Genomic DNA, 23,026 nt, shown 5'->3' on the forward strand with positions numbered 1-23,026 from the left:
ATTACTCACGCAGACAAAAAACTAAATCACTTTTCAACGCGCGGGAGGGAGGGAGGGAAAAAAAGGGGGCTGAACCCGACAAGTCAAAACGTTTCACAACAGTGCAAATACTCCCCCTGTCAGAATTTCAGTTAACACTTTTGGAAGGAAAACAAAAATTAAAAGAGTCCTCTAAGCCGCGCGACCGATGGGCAATTACCGCGCTCGGGTCAGGCCGGGGATGGCGGCGTTGATTGCGCCCCGCTTGGTAAACGAGTGCCCCCAACCAGATGGCGCCGTCAATTACCGCGCTGAATCGCACCGAGCTGCTAAATAGTCGGTGTCATGAGACGCCGCTTGCTTTGCTTTCTTTGTATCTTTGCACAGAACAAATAAATAACGGTTGCGCCCGCACCCCCTTCACCCCCCCCCCCCCCAACTTCATCCTCCTTCTCGCGTCCCGTTCACTGCGTCCTCAGGTAGCCGGGCACGGAGTAGTTGAAGAGGAGGAAGTCGAGGCGGTAGAGCTCGTAGAGCCGCACCTGGTCCTCGGCCGTGATGTTCTCGAAGAACTTGGCCGTCATCTCGTTGGTCGTCCTCGTCTGCTTGGGGAACGCCGGGAACCCCACGAGACGGTCGGCGCCGGCGCTGCGCAGCACGAACGCCGCGTCCCTCTCCAGCGTCTCGTAGCGCCCGATGACGTCGTAGCGCACGCGGCACGGGCTGCACAGCGAGCTCGCCAGCTCCCAGTGCTCGTTGAACGGCTCGGTGCGCGGGTCGAGCAGGTAGCGCACGAACTCGCCGAAGCTCACGTCGTCGCCGCCCTCCAGCGCCTCGGCCGTGGCGTTGGCGCGGTACCGGCGCACGATGCGCGTGCCGTAGCGCCGGTGGAAGGCCGTGTTGTAGGCCTGCGTGAACTTGTTGCGGTAGGCGCTCACGAGGCGCTCGAAGGGCTCCCGCGAGAACATGAACTTGACGTAGGAGGCGAGGCGCCGGCGCGCCTCCCGCGGCGGGAACTCGGCGAGCGAGCGCAGCGTGCCCTGCACGTGCGCCCGCGCTGCGGGGATACCCAGCGGGTCGCGCGTGCCGCCGCTCTGCCCCGTCAGCACGAGCAGCACGCGCTTCCAGTTGGTGCACGCCACCTTGGGCACGTAGCAGTAGAGCAGCCGGTGCTCGTCGTCCACGAGGAGGTGGCGCAGGCTCTCGGGGCTCAGCGGCGGCGTCTCCGCCGCGTCGGGGTCGCCGGGGTCGTCGGCGTCGTACGCGGCGACGCCCGGGGAGGAGGCGGAGGAGGAGGAGCCGTCGGTGGCCTCGCAGGCGCGCTGGAGAGCCACGCGCCGTCGCTCGTGGATCGCGAGCATGCTCTCGAACTCCTCCTGAAACACGACGGCATCGACAGCATGACCAACCACACAGTGACCAACCACACCGCGACCAACCATACCGCGACCAAACACACTGCAACCAACGATAGCAACAGCAGCGGTGGCGGCAGCAAACGAGCGCAGTATGACCCAGAGAGAAAAATCCACACGACCAAGAGGAAAGAGACACGCAAACTCCAAATATACAGCAGCAGGATCGAACCCACGACCTCCTGCATACCAGGCGAGAGAGCTAGCATCCCGCCACAAAAACACATTCAGTCTGTTGCGATCTATCGCAATCGCACTCGAGCATGGCGCTCCCTTACGGCACACGGGGTACGTTTAACAAACATCGGGCTCGTGCAGCGCGCAAATCACTTCGTTTGCATTGGGAGCGGGAAGATTGGCGGACGTGGGAATGTGTGCCGCCGTGGGCGGTGAGAGCCGCACACGGTGGGGGGGGACTCCGTGGCTCGCTGTGCTAAGTCGATGTGTGCGAGCGCCGGCTTAGAACGAGCAGAAGCCAATAATGAGCTTCAATCAGCAGGATTTCTTTTTTTTTCTAGGAGGTTGTGTTGCGTGGGGTTTTGATAATATATATATTCTATCTTTAAAGGGCAAACCTTAATTAAACAGCGGTTATGCCAGAGTCCTGACTTTTGGCTCCCCGTTCCAACGCATGCTCTGATTGCCCAGTGCCACGGGCGTGCTCTTTTCGCTTGATCGAAATTGCTCCCCAGTCGTTCGCCATACGGGGCCCCATCTCGCCGCTCTGCAAAACGCATCACATCTTAATTAGGCCACTTTTTTTTTTCTTTTTCATCTTCGCCTTCTTTGCCGACCCTCGATTAACCTCGTCTTGCCGGTCCCGTCTGCGAGGCCGACTAACGGCTGCCCCGAGACTTCTGAAGCAATGATCACATTGAAAACTAATTTTCTTCGCAACTTATTTTTTGTGTTTAGTTCGCTGCCCTCCCACCGCACCTCCGATTAGCGCGGTTGGCTACTTAAGGTGTGCGAAAGAGGTTCAGCGTACACTCGTACGCACGTACATATCGAGCGTGCGGGTGGTTGGATGCAATGCCCACTGGGAGCCGTGGTTTCCGGAGGCACTCAGACGCCGGCGCTGCGAAGAGGAGGGCAAAAAATGGGACGGGGGATAGCTGGTCCCATTTCCATCCTAACGCCCGCGGGCCCTTGCCAACGACGCCACGTTACCGGTCTCCCGCGCAGAGCTCCGAGCGCGCTTGCCGCTTAGAGACTGCATCGCCGGCTTCCGACATTCAAATTGACGTTTGTTGATCTAAGCTTGGTCGCTGCGGGGGTTATCGTCAGCGCAAGACACCTGGACGATTCCGCCCCACTTAAGACTCATGGGAAGGGACGGTGGAGCAACCTCGCAACGATTCCCATGGCAAAAAAAAAAACCACATTATTCTCCCCCCCGAGGAGATGACAAAGCCTCGTGGCGCATGACCCCGCCGTGCTGAAGCGAGATGAAAAGCGAGTCACGTGACCCGTGTGGCCACGGGATCATCCGCCCGGGCGGAGTTTCCCGCCAGTGCCTTTGTCAATGAGTCGCGTGGCCACTGACGGATATCATGTGGGAGCAAGCGATGCTCAGAAGCACAATTTCAAGCCGGTCCCTCCATGCAGAAACTAATATTTCGTGGACGAATAAAATAAAGAAGAGAAAATCCCAGCAGGGGCCATTGTTCTGGCAGTCCGAACCCACCGCAGCGCCTACACCATCATTCTCGTGCCGCGAGAAAGTGGGCAGGCGCGGGAAAGTGCTCGGTTGTGTGGGGGTGGCACAGGGTGGCACACGGCTGCACGACATTGGTTGAGAGGTTCACATTCATAAGATGGCTTGGGAGGCACGGGATGCCGTGGGATGGCACGGGATGGCATAGGATCAGGTGACATGGAGTGGCATAAGAAGGCAAGAGGGTGGCATAGGTTAACACAGGACAGGACGGACATTCAAGTCATCGACGGCGTGAGCCTCGCGCACGTAGCTCGGGCATTGGAGCGAGTGGACGGCAGCGGCAGTCTCGCACAATCCAGCGCGCCCGACGGTCTCGGCCCCAGGCGCAGACGCGCGTACGGAGCTCTCAGAAATAAACGACGCTCTCTAAAATCGGTGTAAATTGCCGTGATTGCGCCAAAAGCCCTCGAGCAAAAACGCACTGGCCGGCAGCCACCCTGCGACGTCGTCGTGGAAGCACTCTCCCTGTGATTTAGGAAGTGGTCTCATTGTCGCTGGGGAGCTCAGAGGGCGTTTGCCAAGCTTCAGTGTCGGAGAACCGGGGGTTCCGTGTCGGTGGCTCGGCTGTTCGGAGCCCGGCAAAGTCGGCAAGGAGTGGATATAAACCCCGCTCCAAATCACCTCTCGGTACATTGCACACATGTGTAGGAGGTGAAGTATGGTCAAACTACCCCCACGACCGACACGGTGTGGGGGAGGCCTTCATCCAGGAGCGGATTGAAAGAGCGGCTGTAAATGATCATTAACTAATCTGGGGACACCAACACACTTTATCCGCACCGTCACTTCGGCCAAAAGGACGGTAACGCATCCGAGAGGGGCTACGTCCACCGTGGAGATGGAGCGGCAAAATCAGTTCCACGTCCAAGAGCGAGCGCTGGACCGTCAGCGCTGGCCACGGCAAGTTTGGAGGCCCTCATCCAGCAGTGGGTAGACAATGGCTGACGGCGAAGACGACGAAGACGACGATGATGACGATGCAGCGATTCGCATCCACTGAATGTTTACTGGGATTGGCGAGATGTTTTTTTCCATTTGTGTTTCTTTTTTTACTCGTTCAGAAGTTAAATTGTTGCCGGTTTAAGCCAGGCGAGTGCGCGAGCAGCGCCGGTGCAAATGGAAGTCGATTTGTCTCCATACCTCACCCCCATCCATTACGTGAGACCCCCCCACCACCCCGGTCGCCGTGTATATATAAATATATATATATTTATATATCATCACTCCGCGAGCAGAAATACACGACAAAATATCAAGAGGGGGGGAATTCCGCCGCGATATATAACCAGGTGCCATTGAGACGACGATGAAGCTGACAGAGCGCCGCCATAAACATCCGCATCACGCCGCGAGATTACAAACCGTCGCGCGTCCTTCACGTTTCACTCGCAATTAAAGTGACGGCTGGAGGGGGGAGGGGGGGGGGTGGTGGTGGTGGGGGAGTTTAGGGAGGGAGGCTCCGGCGCGATTTGGCCGCAAACGTCGTTGGCGAATGGTCAGACGGTTGGTGCGTTGCCGCGACACCTCGGGCGTGAGTCGACGCTCGTGCGCCCGTTGGCACGCTTCGTCAACCAGTGATTTCCGACCCACGATTGTGGGGGCAGCGGGGGGGGGGAGACTCGCCAGAATACCGGTACATGGTTGTGTGCCGTACACAATGTACACAGCCATAATCGTGCCTTGTTGGTCTGACGAACGAGGCCGTGCGGCGTCATACACCGCAGCATGGCGACGTCACGTGGCACGCTCCTTTGGATCACAATCGCAACCCCTGCTGTCTCGAGATCACGGTCCGTGTGGAACTCTGGGGGCCAGACGGCGGGGGAGTCGACCTTCAACGCCGCTCTGCGCGCGAATCAACGGCCGACGTCCCGGCCAGCGCCGACATCTGAGACGCACTCCCGGTGTCTGAAGCCAACGCGGAGCGGTCGGGTTGATGGATGATGCGGCACACGACGGCTCCCTGTAGGCACTCGCTCCCCCTCACCGATTAGCGTGGTTGGCTCCGTATGGCGTGAAGGAAGTTCAGCATACATACATTACGTGGCTTCGCTCAATTAAAGCAAATTCAAGTAACTTTTTATTTAAAGTGTTTTTTTTTAAGTTAATGTCTTCAACCGCAATGCTTTTTGCGTGTCACCAATTGCTTGGCACCTTCGGGCTTTTGGGGCCTGTGCCGTGATGATTTTAAAATGAAATAAAATTCATCAAGACTTGGAATTTCTTTCACCCCTCGCTACATGCGTTTGTCGCCGCGCATTGAGCAAGCGTGCGCTCTCTCGGATAGAGGCAGTGGACTCTGGGGTAGATGAAGATTATTCAGCTTTTGAGTTATGGCGGGAATATATTTTTCCGACCTCTCACGGAGTCATTCAGCAGGCGGGGGGGGGGAAGAGAAGAGAGCCCCGCACGGAGCTTCTAGGCCATAAAAGTCAAAAACCCTTGTCGCTTAAAATTCAGCCTGAATTGTCGCCCGCCCGTATTAGCTTCCAGCTCATAAGCGCCGAGCCATTACGCGAGGGTTTCGTTGTAATAAAACATAATGCAGGAGGGCTTTTAGTCGTAAGAAATTGCTGTCGCCTCCCCGGCCGCCCGGCGGCATGCCGAATACATTACGGCAGATTGCGTGCACGTAGAATATGTGGGTATGTGTGTGTGTGTGTGGGTATGTGTGTGTGTGTGTTTACAAGGAGGTGTGAATGAACGCGTGTGCTCAATATGTATGGATATCAGGCGGCGGAAGATTTTATTATTTCGGCCGATGGCGGTCATTCGGTTCAGCGAAGGCGTTAATGTTTGTGCTGCGCGTTAACTAGAGATTTAATTCCGTGTGCCCTGCAGGGCGGGGAGGGGGGGAGGAGGGGGGAAAGGGGGGAGGAGGCTGGAGAGGGGATAAGCTCCCCACCCCAACCCACCCAAACCCAACCCACGCCCCCTTGTTAAACGTTCAGCCCCCCACTTCTACGCTTCACAAAATGTCAAAAAAAGTTGGGAACATATTGAACACCAATATTGAACACCAATATTGGACGCAGAACAATTTGCCGACTCGCCCATACTGGACATACCTCCTGCAGTCCAGAGGTCGCAATCGGGTACCCGATACCCGTTCCCTAACCGATACCCGGCTACCCGTACCCGGCCGGGTATCAGGTACGGGTACCCGTTTGCAACCCTGGTGCTGCCGGGTACGGGTAAGGAATCAAAACCCGTTTGCGACTTCTGCTGCAGCCTAAATAAAGATTCCGATTCTGACTCGGAGAGCGAGCGAGCGGCTCGCAATCGTAAAAGTCGCGAGTTCAAATCCTGGTTGGTAGTTGACGTAGCTCCATTGTCCCTCCAGAGTCGATACAATCAGTAACACTTTGTGATGAAGTCAACAGCAGTTGCCCGATGGGTAGCTTTCTCCCATTGCCATAGGAATGTGGAATTTCCACTTCTGACTCAGAGTAGTAAACGGGCGATGAGTACCCGCCTTGCCTCAATATCTATTTGAGCCGGAAATCACGTGGACCTTGTCACATCACGATCTCTCTGCAGTGAGTTGGCGGAGTGGGCTGAGTGTACAAGGCAAATATTAAAATAATTGACTTACGTATCCAGTAAAGCCACACTGAGGGGTTTTCATTTTAAGATGTTGGAGGAAACCAGAGCACCTGAAACAACCGATGCGTGCAAGGGGGTAACGCTCTATCCCCGTAACAGATGGCGATTGGTCCGCTCGCTGTACTGCCTCTTCAACTAGGTGGCAGCCTCGAGGAAGCCCCCCCCCCACATCCCCCCCACCTCCTCCCCCCCCACCTCCCCCACCTCCCCCCCCACCCCCTCCCCCCTCCCATCCCTGTGCTCGGTGCTCCTGTGGACGTCTCCCGTTCTCCTCTCCCCGGCCGAGTCTCCGCTCCCCGTGGAAGCGGATCCATAATTCACGAGCGTAATGAATAAACAAGCGGCCCAATAAATGTTGGAATGCGTGGGGTGAATGAATGAATCGAGGGGGCGCGGGGAAGCCCGTCGCGAGCCACGGGCGAGCGATGGGCGAGCGAGCGAGCGACCGCCCGCGGCGCGTTCCCGGCGTGGCCTCGTTGATCTAATTAACCCGTTCCCAGGTAGAGACGACTGCAGGTTGCAGAGGGGGGAGGGGGGAGGGGGGGTCCCATCCGACCGCTGAATCCCGGAACGCGCGAGCGGCTCAGCGTCGCTGTTTGTAAAGACGTTGTACTCACCGCAGAGAACCGTAGCGACACGACCGCACTCTACGATAGCCGGTGCCAAACTGTGCCACGCTCCCCTCCCGCACGGCCTCTTACTTCCGGTTCCATTCCAATGACGTACGTGTACACGCATATACACGTGTATACACGTGTGTACACGTATACGCGTGTACACACGTGTACGTATGCGTGCGTGCACGTACGTCATCGGAATGGGAAAGGGTTAACCTGCACGGGCCGCAGGTTGATTCCTGTAACGCGCAGCCGTCAGCGACTCCGCCGTTAGCGTCTCTGCGGAGACTGCACGAAAAAAAGTGATTTTTTTTAACATTTGGTGAAAACTTTGTGTGCTTTGGGAATCATCTGCCCCCGCACCTCCGATTAGCACGGTTGGCTACATCGGGTGCGGAAGAAGTTAAACATACATACACGCATCGAGTCATGGTCAATCCACCGCTGGATGATGGCTATCTCAAACAACAAACCACCTCTCACGAGCCTGCGATGTTTAATCATCCACCCAGCACCTGCACTCGAACGGATTCCATCGCTCCCATCTCTTCAGTTGACATCCTGTCTCAAGGGCGCGTCACCACTCCTCGGCTGGTCATAATAACCTGGCATAATTAACGAGTAATTGACTTGATAATTACAGGTGGTTATTGTGTGTTACAACAATCGTTGCTTCCCCCTAGAAGTCTCCGGCATGAAGCCGCGATGACGGAGACAGGTCGATGAACGATAGCAGGGGAAAGTTGACAAACGACCGTGAATTCAATTTAGCGGCTTTCAGCAAACTCTCGCCGCGTCCGCCGTTAACCGCTTCATCGCAACGGGAAGCCTGCATCCGCTGCAGGGCCGACGTTTCGGGCACGGCCCTTGTTTGCGTACGAAAAAAACCCGTATCCATCTGAAAGGGCGATGCATTTTGACGTTTGTTTCAATAACTGAATTGACCGCGGGCCAAAATCAGAAGCGCCTCGTGTGTACGTATATATATACACACGATACGTCGTTATATTTGTAGAGGGAAGCTGTCGTGATATAAAGCTTAGCACGCAAGACTTGCAATCCACAGGTCGCCGGTTTGATCTCTCGGCGCGGCGGTCGAAACGAGCCGAGCTTCTTCAATCCTCCCCCGCAGCTCGGCCCGCCCAGCGGCGTTTCAAAAGGGGAACGCCGCAGCGAGCGGTGGGGTAAAGTGTGGGTACTACCACCTCCTCTTCCAACACGGCTGGGCCGGCTTGGAAGAAGAGTGGACCAAACGAAAACCTTCTACAGGGACTCTCCTATCGAGCTCCCTCCGGGCGGAGGTTCTGTCAGCTGTGCGGCGCGAGCGAGCAGTTTCAGGGCCGCGCCTTTAGCCCTTCTTGTACGTATTCTCGTAGAATAAATGAGGCGGCGGTGGCGGCGTGGTCTGAATTTAATAGAGAAGAAGGTCAAGGGTTATTTTGAGTCAGCGGGTTCCCTTGGTGCCACACACGATGACTCGCTTATATATGAATTTCCTTTACGTGCGATTCTGCACACAAACACAAAAGCGGGGAAGGGTCGGCGTTAAATCAAAAAAGCGCGCCCATTTAATTAGGAGGCAGAATATAAATGGCTTATTGCCAGCCGGAGGTGTGGGTCCATAACTCACAGGAGTAACACCTGCGCCGGGGTTGTCTCGCCGGTGATTCACCGCTCACGGATTACATTAGCGGCACCGCGTCCAAACCAGAAGCCCCCCCCCAACCTCTCCTCACTTCTCTTATCACCATCAAAAACCATCGTCATCATCACCATCGTCATCATCACCATCGTCATCAGCACCATCGTCATCATCATCGTCATGACCAATGGTCGTCAGCCGTGATCGATCCACCGCTGGATGAAGAGGTTGGGGGGATTGGAGGGCCGCAGAAAACATTCTATGAGAGATGAAGCCCTGGGTGTACGTGTACAGTCCCACAACAACTGACAACAGCAGAAACCTGGGACCTTTACATGAGACGAAACAGACTCCCCCGTCACAGCAGCAGCAGCAGCTGCCGTCAAAACAAGAGGAATGATCCTGGGAAAACCAGGACAGGTGGCAACCCCCATAGCGCGACGACACCGCGTTTCGCGAGCAGAGGAGGCGTTTAGCGATGTTTGTACGGCGATGCATAATAGATGAATTCACGGTTTTAGACTTCCGAGCGTTCACGACGCACCTGACGACGAGACGAGGGGGAAGGGTCCCGCCCTCGGTGGGAACGTCGCCGGGGAAATCCGCCGAATCGTTTCTCAAACCGCCCGCGCCGACGCAACTGGCAGGGCGATGCCCATCGCGCCGCCAGCTATCTGTGAACCGCGCTCTCTCTCTCGATCTCGCACCGTCGCCCCTCCGCCGCGCTGAGGAGCGGTGGCCGCTGGGGTCTAAAACGCCGCTCCGACTCTCAGGGAGCATTGCCGTGGCGTTCGTCACACCCCCCCCTCCCCCACAAGCGGTTGCGGGGAAGTTTATTTTAGTTGCGTTTTAGCTTTTACTTTTCACGATGAACCCAGGTCCTGAGGCCCGTCAATTTCAAATTGGCCGGAAACTCAAACAAAAGTCCTTTCCGCCGGAGGCGACAACTGCTTCGGCGTAATTGGCGATGCCTCAAAGTCGCGCCCGCCTGCAGATCTATCCGGGGCCTAATTTCTCACTCGAGATGTTGTGGCCGGACTGGAGGAGGCGGCACGCCACGAGCAGCGGCGACACGCCATGAGCAGCGGCGGCACGCCACGAGCAGCGGCGGCACGCCACGAGCAGCGGCGGCACGCCACGAGCAGCGGCGGCACGCCACGAGCAGCGGCGGCACGCCACGAGCAGCGGCGGCAGCAGCCGCAGCGAGAGGGTGAGTAACCTGCACGTGGCGTGCCGGGCGCGGAAAGAGTTGTTGTCTGGCTCGTTGGAGATGAAGCCCTGGCAACAGCCCCCCCGACCCCCCCCCCGCCCGCCCCCCCAGCCCCCCCAGCCTTCGCAAACTGCGGCGGCAGCGTCCAAGTCGATCATCCATCGTCAGCCGTCGGGAGACGCGCCGAACTAGAGAGGGCGAGAAGGAGACGCCTAGAAATAGAACCCGCGGGCATTTCCCCTTCGAGGCAGGAGAGCGAGGCGGCGCGTCCGCCGCTTGACGACGAGAAGGATGAGGGGGGGGGTCCCATCGTTCCTCGCTCTTCACGCGCATCTCGTGGGGGGAGGGAAGGGGGGGGGCAACAACGCTGCCGGGGCCACGGCGGTGGAGGGCGAGGATGCGGTATTTTAATGTTTTAGGGGGCTCCAGCTCTTTGTGCGAGAGTTTACGCTCGGGGGGGGGGAGGCGGAGCGCGAGAGAGAGTGAGAGGCTGTGACTGTGTCTGCCCTTGAAAACTGCGGCAAAGGACTTCTTAATCTTAACGGCGAGCGCCGAAAGGCCCTCTTATCGCCACGACTGTCATTATCGTCAACGTTATTATTGTAATTATTGCAATCATATTTGTCATTTTGAACACAGCTGTCCGGTCACGTGACGTCGCTTCTGTTAGTCTGTGCCTCCTAAACACTAGCCGGCATCAGCCGCGCTCAGACAAACCGCGTCTCGGTCAAAATGTTGCGAAGCCGGTGAGCCGAGCTCGACTCCCTGTCAACGACTACCGCCAGCGGATCCGGCATTGCGCCTCGATCCACTTCACAAACCCGCCGCTGACCAGCGCGCGAAGTACGGTCGACGCACTGTGGAAAAGCCTTCGTCCAACAAATGGATTGATTGACAACGGGGCGGCGCGTTGAATAAAAAGCTCCCGTGTTTGCCGTGGGGTCCGACATTCATTCATTAATTTCTGGCCGTTTAAAAAAATTTTTCTTATTTCTACATTTTCACCGGCAGCTGTCAGTCACGCGCTCGACTCCCCGGCTCTCGCTCGCGAACACAATGCGACATGCTTACCTCGGGAGGGCCTGCCTCCGTGCCTCTAAATAAAGGGAAGAATTGATTTATCGATTGGGGGGAGGGGGGGGCTGGGGGTTTGGGATTCTGGAAACGTGCCCAATGCGGCATGGAGTCACCATTGTCTGAAATATTGCGCTAAGCGATGTTGGCTCGCATCCGCAGCGTAGCTCATTGTGCTGATGCGTGTTCGCAGCAGACATTGGATTTTAATAACACCGAGTCGGGGCGTCCCCCCCTCCCCCCCTTGTAAACTGTCCTCTTCGAGCGTTATCAAGCTCTTACCGAAATTAATTTGCGTATATTCCGACATTAATTTCGCCAGGCGAGCGATATTTCTGATCGCGGGGGCGTTTGTAATTGTATCAGGCTCGCGGATATTTATGGACATGAAACATACCTTTTTTTCCCCGAACTTCAGAATCAGAATATGTATTTATTCCAGCAGGAGAAATCCGATGAGCTATGAAGCTCGTTCTTCACAGATGTCCAGTAAGGGCACGGGGTAAGATCGTTACAACAAGGAGCAACAAAAACCACGATAGTAGTGCCAAGTACAAGAAAGGTAAACAAAGCACGTTCGATCGTAACCCGAGGATTCCGCAGGAATTAAGCCGTCTAAAAGTGAAACGGCGATCGACTTTTCTCTGTGCATCGACTTGTCGTCGATTCTCACACTCCTGCCGGGGGATCTGTGAAGAAGAACTTCACAGCCCTCGTCAGAGTTGCGGCAGTCTCAATAAAGATTCTGATTGCCGATTCCGACATTCGCGACACGATCACCAAAACCGCGCGTGGAAGGATTGACCGCACTATGTCCTGTCGGTGCACGTCACGCGAAAGATTGGCGGGTGGCACTGGGGTGCCGTTGGTGTGCGAGCACAACGAACCACATAACTCCGCGCATTCGCCGATGACTCCGTGCCGTTAAAAGGAATTAAAATGACGCAATGGGTGATGTTTCAGGCAACGTTTCTTCACATTTCACGAGCTCTGCATATAGGGTCCTTGCCTGCAACGTCAGATAGCATTGTTGATGAACGCGTAGAGTTTTACGTTATATTTGCTGTCGGTCCACGTGACTGCTGCCGCCACTGGAGGTGGCTACGATCGCTGCAATGTGCAAAAAAAAGTAAACTCTTGAACCTAATCGCAACTACATTTCGTGGGAATTCATAGAACCGTGAGGTTGGTGGCTAGGTGGGTGGATGGGTGGGTGGTGGGTGGATGCGTGAGAGGGGAGGGGAGGTGGAGGAGCTCATTACAGAGGCAGAAAAATTCATTACAGTTTGGGGTCCAATGGAAACAAAAAATCACAAGTGTTTAACAATGACCTATTTGCTCGACGTTAATTAACTCCTGCGGCTGAGAGTATTGGAGGTGCGGGGGGAGCCGTACCGCGCGGGAGGTCGCGCCGTATCGCCAACTCACGCCGTGCCGAAATGAATCCACGTGTCGCTCTCGCGCAGCAAGCGACTGTCGGCCAGGGCCGCCGGCGAGCTCCGGTCTACGGGTCCTCGGGTTTCTCGTCGCTCCGACGCGCACGACGTCTGCTGTCGCTTTCGCGGTCGCGTCGGCGACATTTGGCTGTCGAATATCTACGCGGGAGTGATGTGTTCCTGGGCAGGCTGGAATTTATTTGAAAACGACGATCGCGGAAAGTGGTCAGTCGGTTTATAAATAAAAACTATAAAATAAACAATTTTAATTATTCCCGGTGAGGCCCACTGAGCTTTGCAGCTTTTTTTCAGAAGCGACCTGGCTACAAATGAAAGCTCAACAAAGTGGCTTTTCACGTGGAAATTTATAGCAGCCAAATACTCTAAATGCTTAATACGTGTTTCTAAATGTGGAGGGAAACCCGGAGAACCCACGACCTCCTGTATATCAGGCGAGGTAGTAAACATCTCGAGGTCAGAGAGTTGATGCCGCTGAGATTCTGCGTGGGAATCTGAGCGGCCGCCCATAACTACAAGTGGGCCCCTCGCGAGCAGCGAGCTGACGCCCCGCAGCTGGGTAACCAACGATTGCACAAAAGAGCCACCTGGTGTTACATTTGGCACTGCGCTTAATTTGGACAAATTACAGTTCCTCGATATGTATAATATCGCCTTCGAACGCGCACGCAACAAACATTTATCTCCGCATTAGTGGCGGTGGGAAACCGCCACCCCCTCGGCCGTGGATGAGAGGCACCTTCAAAAGAAATTCAGAAGCGGCTGTCGTGACCGCTCCCCCTCTGCAGATCGTTCACTCACGCCGAGAGAGGCACTTTTGCTCCCCGAGAGATCAGAACGGATCCTTCGTCTCCTGACAAGACGGCAAGAAAATTGCGGAAGAGTACAACCATTCCCCTTGTTATTTTATTGCTCACTTTGCGACGATCACCTTCGCGAGGCGCCGGACCGACTCGCGCAGCGGGCGCGCGTCCGCGTGCAGCGCATTCGGAGCGAAACCTCCGCAGAATTGCAAATGCCCCTAATCGGGCGTGAAACAGGCCTCGAGCCGGGCTATTGACCGTGGGCGCGTGAGTGGCGGCGCACCGCCCGGCGCGGCGTGCCGTGACGGATGGGCAGATGCGCGCCGGCGAGGGGGAGGGGCGTCCATCCCTGACAGAGCGAGCGAACTTCGGCACTCGCTTCACGGCGCGCCTCTCCCACCCCCCACCTCCGACCGTAGCTTGTTTCGTAAGCGCGTCCCATGAGCGCCCTGTGCATTTCCACCGGCGGGGTGACCATTTGCGTCTGCGGGGCTGCGTCGAGAGTGGGCGCGGAGTCGCCGGGGACTCGGCTACCCCGTGCGCTGCGCAGCTCTCCGGAGAGAGTGCGGCGTCATTCACGCACGCACGCCAGCGCACGGGCGTAGAGAACCCGACACAGGTACATACAGCAACCCCGCTGTGGATAGGGGGATATTTCTGGTTCGCAACTTTTCCAGCTGAATGACAGCCGCTGTTACGCTTAACCAACCCCTTCCCCCCCCCGGCTTTAAACGCAGATTCCACAGGGCTGACATCCGAGTGGGCGACTCGCGGCTCGCAGATCAATGGGCTTTTTGATGCCCAGGGTAGCCCCGGTTTTCTTTTCCTTTTAAATCCAATCGGCTTCCCTTCGGCCACCGGGCTGAGCGAGCAGGGCAAGCGCGAGTGGCAGAGGAGCCGCGGACTCCACCGCCCGCCACAAGCCCCACTGCCATCACGCGGACAACGGCCCCAGCCTAACGCCACCACTCGCCCCTCCTCCCTCACTGCAACTCGTTCTCCTTCCCCCGCGCCTCCGATTAGCACGGCTGGCTACGTTACGGTTCGAAAGGAGTTCAACGTACGGTACACACGTACATCCTCAACCCAGCCCGCCAGCAGACCCGCGATCGCTCCGATGACACTACGCGCTGCGAGAACACGACCCCGCCGTCCGAGCGGCCGCCCCCCACAACTGCGCCCATTGTGCCACGCCACTTGACGCGCACGCGGCCTGTACAGCGCACTTCGTCTCGGGGGAAAGGGGGGGGGCAGTAGGGGGGGCGGCGACGATGACTAAACGGGTGTGATCAGAGAGCGGGGGGAAAAATGTGGCGGTGGTACCACCTTGGTGGTGTCCAAAGCTGCTCAAGGTTATCCCCCCCCCCGCCCCCCCGTCCCCCCGTGCTCCCCCCTGCGCCCTCCCCCCGCCCCCCCCCCCACGCCCCTCCCCGCGCCCCCGCCCCCCCTCGAAACAAAAACACTGAAAGTTCCATAAAAAATAAATATTTTTATTTGGCTTATCCAGTCTGGGTTGCAAAAATACAATTGTGCAAAGTCGTGCGCCGGGTAAATATGATAACAGTGGGCACAATCTATGTCTTGACAAAGTCCTTCCCCTTGGCAGCCGTGACTGGGAATGGGAAGTGATTGGAGCACCCGGCCAGCATAATAATTACTGTTGTGTACCCAGGCCGCGCTTTTTCTCCCGAGGGACCTGCCTGTGGTTACCGACTGCATGTGCAGGCAGTGGCGTGCCGGGGCTATTGAGTGCACAGGCACTGCAACTGCGTTAGGGCCCCTTGGTGGTTGCTGGAGGGGCCTTGCTGACAGATTCCAAAGAGGGAGAAATTGAATAAGCCCCCCCCCCCACCCCCCATACGTATACATGGACAAAATGTTGTTAGCGGCACATTAGGGTGTGTGTGGCAGGCACCACGCCACAGCGCCTTTCTCTCCCCAATGGCTGATGTTGAAACACCGCAACAGATGCTCGTTTAAGGCTGAGGATCAGTTCAGATATTCGTCACCAGTGTTGGCCGAGAGCGGGAATTGAACTCGGGTCGCTGGGTTCGTAGCGCAATGGGAAAACCACTCAACCTCCGCTCAAATGCTCAATTCAAGTCAAGTACACGTGTACACGTAAAGACAAAGATCCCCAATTAGCCTTAACAGACTGTTTGGGCAAGTGTTGTTAGCGAGCACCTATTAAGGTTGGCACGGCACACGAGGAGGTGGGTGGCCAGCACCACGCCCGGCCGCCTTTGTCTCCCGAGTGGCGATGTTTACACACCGCACCAAGTACTCATTTGAGGCTGAGTCGACCTAGGGGAGGCACAGCACCAGTTCAAATAATCGCCACTGATGTTGGCCGTGAGCGAGATTCTAACTTGGGTCGCCGGATTCGTAGCGCAGCGTGATAAGTGGAGCACGACCGCTCCCCAGACGGGTACACACGCACGCACGCACACACACGGCAGACCCAAACACTCACTCGATTCGATCCGATTGAAATGAAACAAACGGTAATAGAAAACCCTCCTAAACAAACGTGCCGGAAATGTCGGCGCAAACATCAGTTCCGCGCCACGGCTACGGTCGGAAAATTGCCAGAGGAATTTCCGTCATCTCGGCGAAAAGACGGGGAGGGTTTGACCCCCGTGACCTCGGAGACTCGGGCCCGGCGTCCAAAAGCGCCGAGCCCTTTGCCCTCTCGTGCGGCACCGACTTGCCACGAGTGCTAAACGGGCTTTAAAAAGTGCTCTTGACTAACGGGAAGCAATAACAAGGCAGCCGTGTGTACCCCCAGGGCTACCCGAACTGTTTTTTTTAAACACTGTACGCGCTGCGGCTTGTGTTCCACGCCGAGCAGAAGCAGCTCGTGAAATCCCCGTGGTGCCGCGTGCCACCACCACCACCACCACCGCCACCACCACCACCACCACCGCCGCCGCAGCCACCACCACCACCGCCGCCGCAGCCACCGCCCGGCGCGACAGTTTTTGGCGCTAGCGGCAGGACCGGTGGCAGGACCGCCGATGTTTATTTGCGTCGGTTACCCCGCGAACGGCGGCGGTGCCCTGCCAACGTGGCGCCCGCGTGTAAAGATACTACGCGTGGGTGGGGGGCGAAGGTACGCAATCCGTCCACAGAAGCAAGTTCATTAAGGGACGATGACACAGCGATGGTAAAGAGACAACGGAGGTAAGTTCGCTGAGATAATTGCAGTGCGTACAATTCCATGGCAGAGCTGCGAAGGATGGGCGATGGCCAGGGTGGTGATGGCCAGGGAGAAAAGACACACTCATAGAATACCCAGGTGCCAGATTTACTCAGATGAACTGCCTTTTTCATCCGTGCTGGGATGGTGGTGTTCCTCGTTCTCATGTACGTTTCAACCCATTTGCCGATTCTATTATACGTAAAAAAATCCTTTAAAACTACATCTACCCCGTACTCAGGATGAGTCGGAATTTTTTCGATGATGGTCACCCAAATTGTGCAGCTGCCCTGGTCCCGACTCGCGCGGTTATCGCACGTGTGGCGTGTGCAAGTGGGCAGGCAACGCGTGAGGCGAGGGCGCTGGAGGACCTTATGAGGCCCCCCGCCCCATGGGCGCTGGAGGCCCATGGGGGGGGTGGGGGGGGGCGGTGCGCGCCAGGAACAGGATCGTCGCACAGCGGGGGGCTTCCGGGATTTCCAGCCTCCCCCCCCGGCTTCATAAAGCAAATACAGTACTATCAATAAAGCAACTACTGTAAATAAATAAAAACTACTTACCAGGTAAGACCCATTGAGCTGTATAGCTATTTTTTAGAAGAGACCAGGCCACAAATGACAGCTCAACGAATTAGCTTATCGCGTGGAAATTTGTATCAGCTTGAAATCCTAAACGCGTGATGTTGATTCTAAATGCAGAGGGGAACAAATCGGAGGACCCGGAGAAAAATCCACGCGACCCCGTGGAGAGAGACACGCAAACTCCGAATATACAGCAGCAGGCGTCAGGGTGAGGATCGAACCCACGACCTCCTGCATACCAGGCGAGGGAGTTTAACATCTCGCCGTTGTTCCTTCTCCCTGAGTTCTCTGCCTCAGAGCAGGGGGCTTCACGTGGCACCAGTTGCCCCCCTCCCCCCCCCCCCCCCCAGTGCTACCTTCCCACAGCGGGACTCACCCGCTCACAAATATTGCCAAGCCGGGATCTTTTAGCCATCCGCAAATGTAACAATGTCGGCTTCTCGCGAGCAAAAACGTTGTTATTCACAATCGAATTTGCGTGGTGAGTGTGTGTGCGTCTCACGACACCTTGATTTATTTCATCCAAGTATTCATTTTTATTTGGCCGTGTCAGGTGACAGAGGCTGTACGAGACGTATTTGGGATTTTGCGCCACAATTATGTACGTATCTTGAACTTCTTTCGCACCGTACGTAGCCAACCCGTGCTAATCGGAGGTGACTTTGTCTCATCCTTCCTTCTAGGGCTGCCTTCAACGAAGCCATCTCCGGAAAAAATTGTGCTCAATCCAGATGTTTTTCCTTCCCCTGAATTGTTCCAATTAGACTTCTCCCCACCTGAACCCGTCAAATCGTCACTGTAAGCTGAATAAAAGCAAGGGTGGGGATTACTCATGGAATGTTACAGCCATTTCCACACAGAGGTTGTAGTCAAAAACATGTGGGGCATATAATGATCTCATCACTTACCTCGGTTTACGATCGCCAAACTTTTTAACACGTGTCGCCAGAAGGGATCACGATGGCCGGTGGTCGAGACTTATCATGAAGTGGCAGAAAATGCAATGAACAACACCGAGGGAGCGTCCATCACGGAGATGGAGCGATGAAATCAGCTCGCGTGGCACGCTGTCGATAGTTTGTCGCAACGCAGCGGCGTGCGTGGTGACAACGACGATGGTGACGATGATCCCGGCAAATGTTGCGGAGAACACCTCAACATCATTTGCCGCTCACTCACTCACACAGCCGCATGTCCGTGTCAAACAGCTTCTAGTGGGCCACGCGTTGCTGCAGGTACACGTTGCTGCAAGTACACGTTGCTGCAGGTACACGTTGCTGCAGGTACACGTTGCTGCAGGTATACGTTGCTGCAGGTACACGTGCTGCAGGTACACGTTGCTGCAGGTACACGTGCTGCAGGTACACGTTGCTGCAGGTATACGTTGCTGCAGTTACACGTTGCTGCAGGTATACGTGCTGCAGGTACACGTTGCTGCAGGTACACGTGCTGCAGATACACGTGCTGCAGGTACACGTTGCTGCAAGTACACGTTGCTGCAGGTACACGTGCTGCAAGTACACGTGCTGCAGGTACACGTTGCTGCAGGTACACGTGCTGCAGATACACGTGCTGCAGGTACACGTTGCTGCAAGTATACGTTGCTGCAGGTACACGTTGCTGCAAGTACACGTTGCTGCAGGTACACGTGCTGCAGGTACACGTTGCTGCAGGTACACGTGCTACAAGTACACGTTGCTGCAGGTACACGTTGCTGCAGGTACACGTTGCTGCAGGTACACGTGCTGCAGATACACGTGCTGCAGGTACACGTTGCTGCAAGTATACGTTGCTGCAGGTACACGTTGCTGCAAGTACACGTGCTGCAGGTATACGTGCTGCAGGTACACGTGCTGCAGGTACACGTGCTGCAGGTACACGTTGCTGCAAGTACACGTTGCTGCAGGTACACGTGCTGCAGGTACACGTGCTGCAGGTACACGTTGCTGCAAGTACACGTGCTGCAGGTACACGTTGCTGCAGGTACACGTTGCTGCAGGTACACGTTGCTGCAGGTACACGTTGCTGCAAGTACACGTGCTGCAGGTACACGTTTCTACAGGTACACGTTGCTGCAGGTACACGTGCTGCAAGTATACGTTGCTGCAGGTACACGTTGCTACAGGTACACGTGCTGCAAGTACACATGCTGCAGGTACACGTTGCTACAGGTACACGTGCTGCAGGTACACGCGCTGCAGGTACACGTGCTGCAGGTACACGTGCTGCAGGTACACGTGCTGCAAGTACACGTGCTGCAAGTACACGTGCTGCAAGTACACGTGCTGCAGGTACACGTGCTGCAAGTACACGTGCTGCAGGTACACGTGCTGTAAGTACACGTGCTGCAAGTACACGTGCTGCAGGTACACGTGCTGCAAGTACACGTGCTGCAGGTACACGTGCTGCAAGTACACGTGCTGCAGGTATACGTGCTGCAGGCAGCGCGGTTCACGCGAGTTGCAGGTAACCATGGACCACGTAAACACAATTTGGACCGCACAAAACCAAGACTGCTCACCGCAGTGACTAGCAAACAGGAGGCGCACCGAGGTGAAAACTGACCTCCTCCTGTGGGCCTGGGTTGGGGGGGGCAGCGAAACTGGAGGCACGCGGTGGGGGTGGTCCGTGGGTGGACGATTGCGCGATGGCTGCGCAGGCGTCGGAGGGGAGCGCGTGTGCACGCGGAAGAACAAATGAATTTATCCTCGCGTGCGAGAATTCCCGCTTGGGGGGAGAAGAGACCGAAACGAACTCGCGAGCAGACCCAACGTTCCGTGATGGAGGAGAAGCGAGAGCGACGCTTCCCCCTCCGAGGGTGCCATCTGCTTCTCGTGGAGAAATGCGCGAAATCCAATATGCGGCGTGCGCCCTAGAGGCCCCCCCCCCTCCTCCAACACACCCCCCCCATACACCACCCCCCCATCGCACGCCTCCACCAGCGCGAATGAAATCCCGTCGCCGCTCAATTTGCAAGCGCGCGTCACGGCGAGTCCTCTGCGGTCACACGGCAAACGCCGGGAATTGTTAAAAAAAGAAACGGCGCGGCGGACGTGCTCAGAGCGGGGACCGAGCGTCTCGCTCGGCCCCCGGCGGCGAACCCGAAGGTTCGAGCGCACTGAGCGGGCCGAGGCTCTATCGCCCAAGTAGCGCAAGGGGGGTCCCGGACAAAAAAATATAATACTTATTAGAATAATATTAATTGTAATGAGTCTATTGTCACATTATCTCGGGAAAGGGAGACGTGTTCCATTCTCATGCCTGGTGTCAATGAAATCATTGCTAATCGGGTCACACACGCACATAAAGATCCCCCGTATAGCCTTAACAGACTGTTGGGGCAAGTGCTGTTAGCGAGCACCTATGAAGGCTGGCAGGACACACGAGGGGGTGGGTGGCCAACACCACGCCCGGCCGCCTTTGTCTCCCACATCGCACCAGGTACTCACTTAAAGGTGCGTCGACCACGTGCACAGCAACAACCGCCATGTACACATACATGCACACATACATGCACACATACATGCACACATACATGCACACATACATGCACACACACAAACACATACATGCATACATACATGCACACATACATGCACACACACATGCACACATACATGCACACATACATGCACACATACATGCACACATACATGCACACACACAAACACATCGGCGCAAACGCCCGCACGCATCTTGCTCATCCGCACAATTACAAGAATCCCCAATATGAGCCCTGACAGCAGACTGCTGAAGCAAGTACTGCCAACAGACACCTAATAAGGCAAACGAGCACAGACACTCGTGCAAACATCCACACGTACGCACGCCACACCTCGTGCACTGGTAATGATCCAAACTACAGTCTTCGAAAGACTGTTGGGGCAGGTGCTGCTAGCGAGCACCTTGGAGGGCCGGTACGGCACACGAGGACGTGGGTGGCCAGCATCACATCAGGCCGCATTTGTCTTCCAAGATTTTAGGCTGAGTCGACCTATGGGGGGGGGGGCAGAACCAGTTCGAATATTCGCCACTGTTGTTGGTCGTGATCGGGAATCGAACTCGGTTCGCTGGCCACCACTCCCCACCTACCACATAGACACACACAAACACGCACATTCGCCGCAGACAGCCAGGGAGTACATTATCAACATTCGGCGTTCGTCAGTGCCACACTCCCTTTGCACCTACAAACTCACGCAAATAAACAACAAAAGACAACAGAGTGACTCGACACAACAACGCCGAACCGTTTCTCTGCGCTCGGCCGCGTGATCCGGAGGATAAAAAAAGAAAGTTAGCGCCCACGTGAGTGGACATCTGTGAAAAAGAGCTTCATAGCTCATCGGATTGCTCCGGCGTAAAGAAACATTCCAATTCGGATGTTGTTCACGTCGATCGGTTCAAGTTCATTTGTCTCCCCCCCGAAACAATTTGCCCAGCGCGCATCGAGTCATTAGGCGCGCCGCGCGTGCGCGAGCAAACGTGTGCGAGCGTGCAACACGCGGAGCAATCTGCTGCCACGAGAAGAACGGCCGCGCGGTTTCAACGCCGCCGCCGCTGCAGAGCCCGGGGGCTTCGCGGTCACCCCGGGCCAAACGCCCCGGACGCGGCCAACTGTGCCGCCGCTTCAGATAAAATTGCGTTTTCGTCAAAGGGCGGTCGGTCGCGTGATTGCGGGCCACGCGTTCGTGGGGTTTCTGGCTTCGCCGCGGCGTGCCGAGACCCCGAGCGAGCGTGGATTCGATTTGTTTCCGCTGACAAAATCCACGCGCTGCGTGTGTTTTGTGCGCGTGGGATTTGATTGTTCTTCAAGCCAAGCAGGCTGGGGTGCCACCGAGCGTTTACCGCACGTTGCACGCGTGCCGCCACGCGGCTTTGCCGCCCTCTTCTTGGTTCTTTCGGTAAAGTCGCGTAGAAGGGAAATAATAAAATTATAAAAAATACAACATAATAAAATACAATTCTCACGACGTTTCGGCCACAACGCAAGCAGCCGTCCTCAGGTGAAGAACAGGTCTGTTCATTCAGACGCTGTCTTTCCGACAGACCTGTTCTTCACCTGAGGACGGCTGCTTGCGTTGTGGCCGAAACGTCGTGAGAATTGTATTTTATTATGTTTTATTTTTATTATTTTATTATTTCCCTTCTACGTGACTTTCCCGAAAGAACCAAGAAGATGAATCGCTGCAGTCACGAAAGCTTTACATCGAAATTTTGCCGCCCTCGTTCCGCCACCGTGCAGCTCCCCCCGATGGAATTTCGCACTGTGCCGTATAGCCGTTGTTCGGCGCGACGTCCGACGTTTCGCTCCACGTGACTGGGGGGGGCTCCTTCAGGAATTTTTAAAGAAGCTCCAAGCGCGTGGAGCGAAAAGTTAGACCTCGTGCCGGACAAGACTCGTCCTGACCCCGTACCTCGACTGACATCTGTGAAAAAGAGCTCAATAGCTCATCGGATTCCTCCAGTATAAATACATATTCTAATTTTGATTCACTCATTGGGGAGCTGCTCACCCACACGATTCTGTTCCGCTACGAAGATCCAAGACCTCGGGCGAGCGAGGATTTTGTTTCCAAAATAAAATCATCGCTTTGTGCGTTTGGGTTAATTAAATTCTTTGGCCCAGCAGTCTGCGGGTTTACATAACGCCAGGGAACATTTCATACTGTCTACTGTGCACGTGGGAGATTCAGCGCCATAATGACAAGTGGCTTTTTACTGGG

At 55.9% G+C, this 23,026-nt stretch overlaps 1 protein-coding gene across 1 annotated transcript in view; it reads right to left on the reverse strand.

Moving 5' to 3' along the window:
* Positions 1–430: 430 nt before the first annotated feature.
* The window catches only part of CHST11 (carbohydrate sulfotransferase 11), a 79,850-nt gene continuing 57,254 nt past the window's right edge, over positions 431–23,026 (reverse strand). Inside the window, exon 3 of the mRNA XM_078599036.1 lies at positions 431–1,355. Within this exon, the coding sequence (XP_078455162.1) occupies positions 444–1,355 (912 nt within the window). The 3' untranslated portion in view covers positions 431–443. The remainder of the gene's footprint in view (positions 1,356–23,026) is intronic.

Source organism: Lampetra planeri, chromosome 11 (assembly GCF_965212315.1).
Source record: "Lampetra planeri chromosome 11, kcLamPlan1.2.h2, whole genome shotgun sequence".
Lineage (NCBI taxonomy): Eukaryota > Metazoa > Chordata > Hyperoartia > Petromyzontiformes > Petromyzontidae > Lampetra > Lampetra planeri.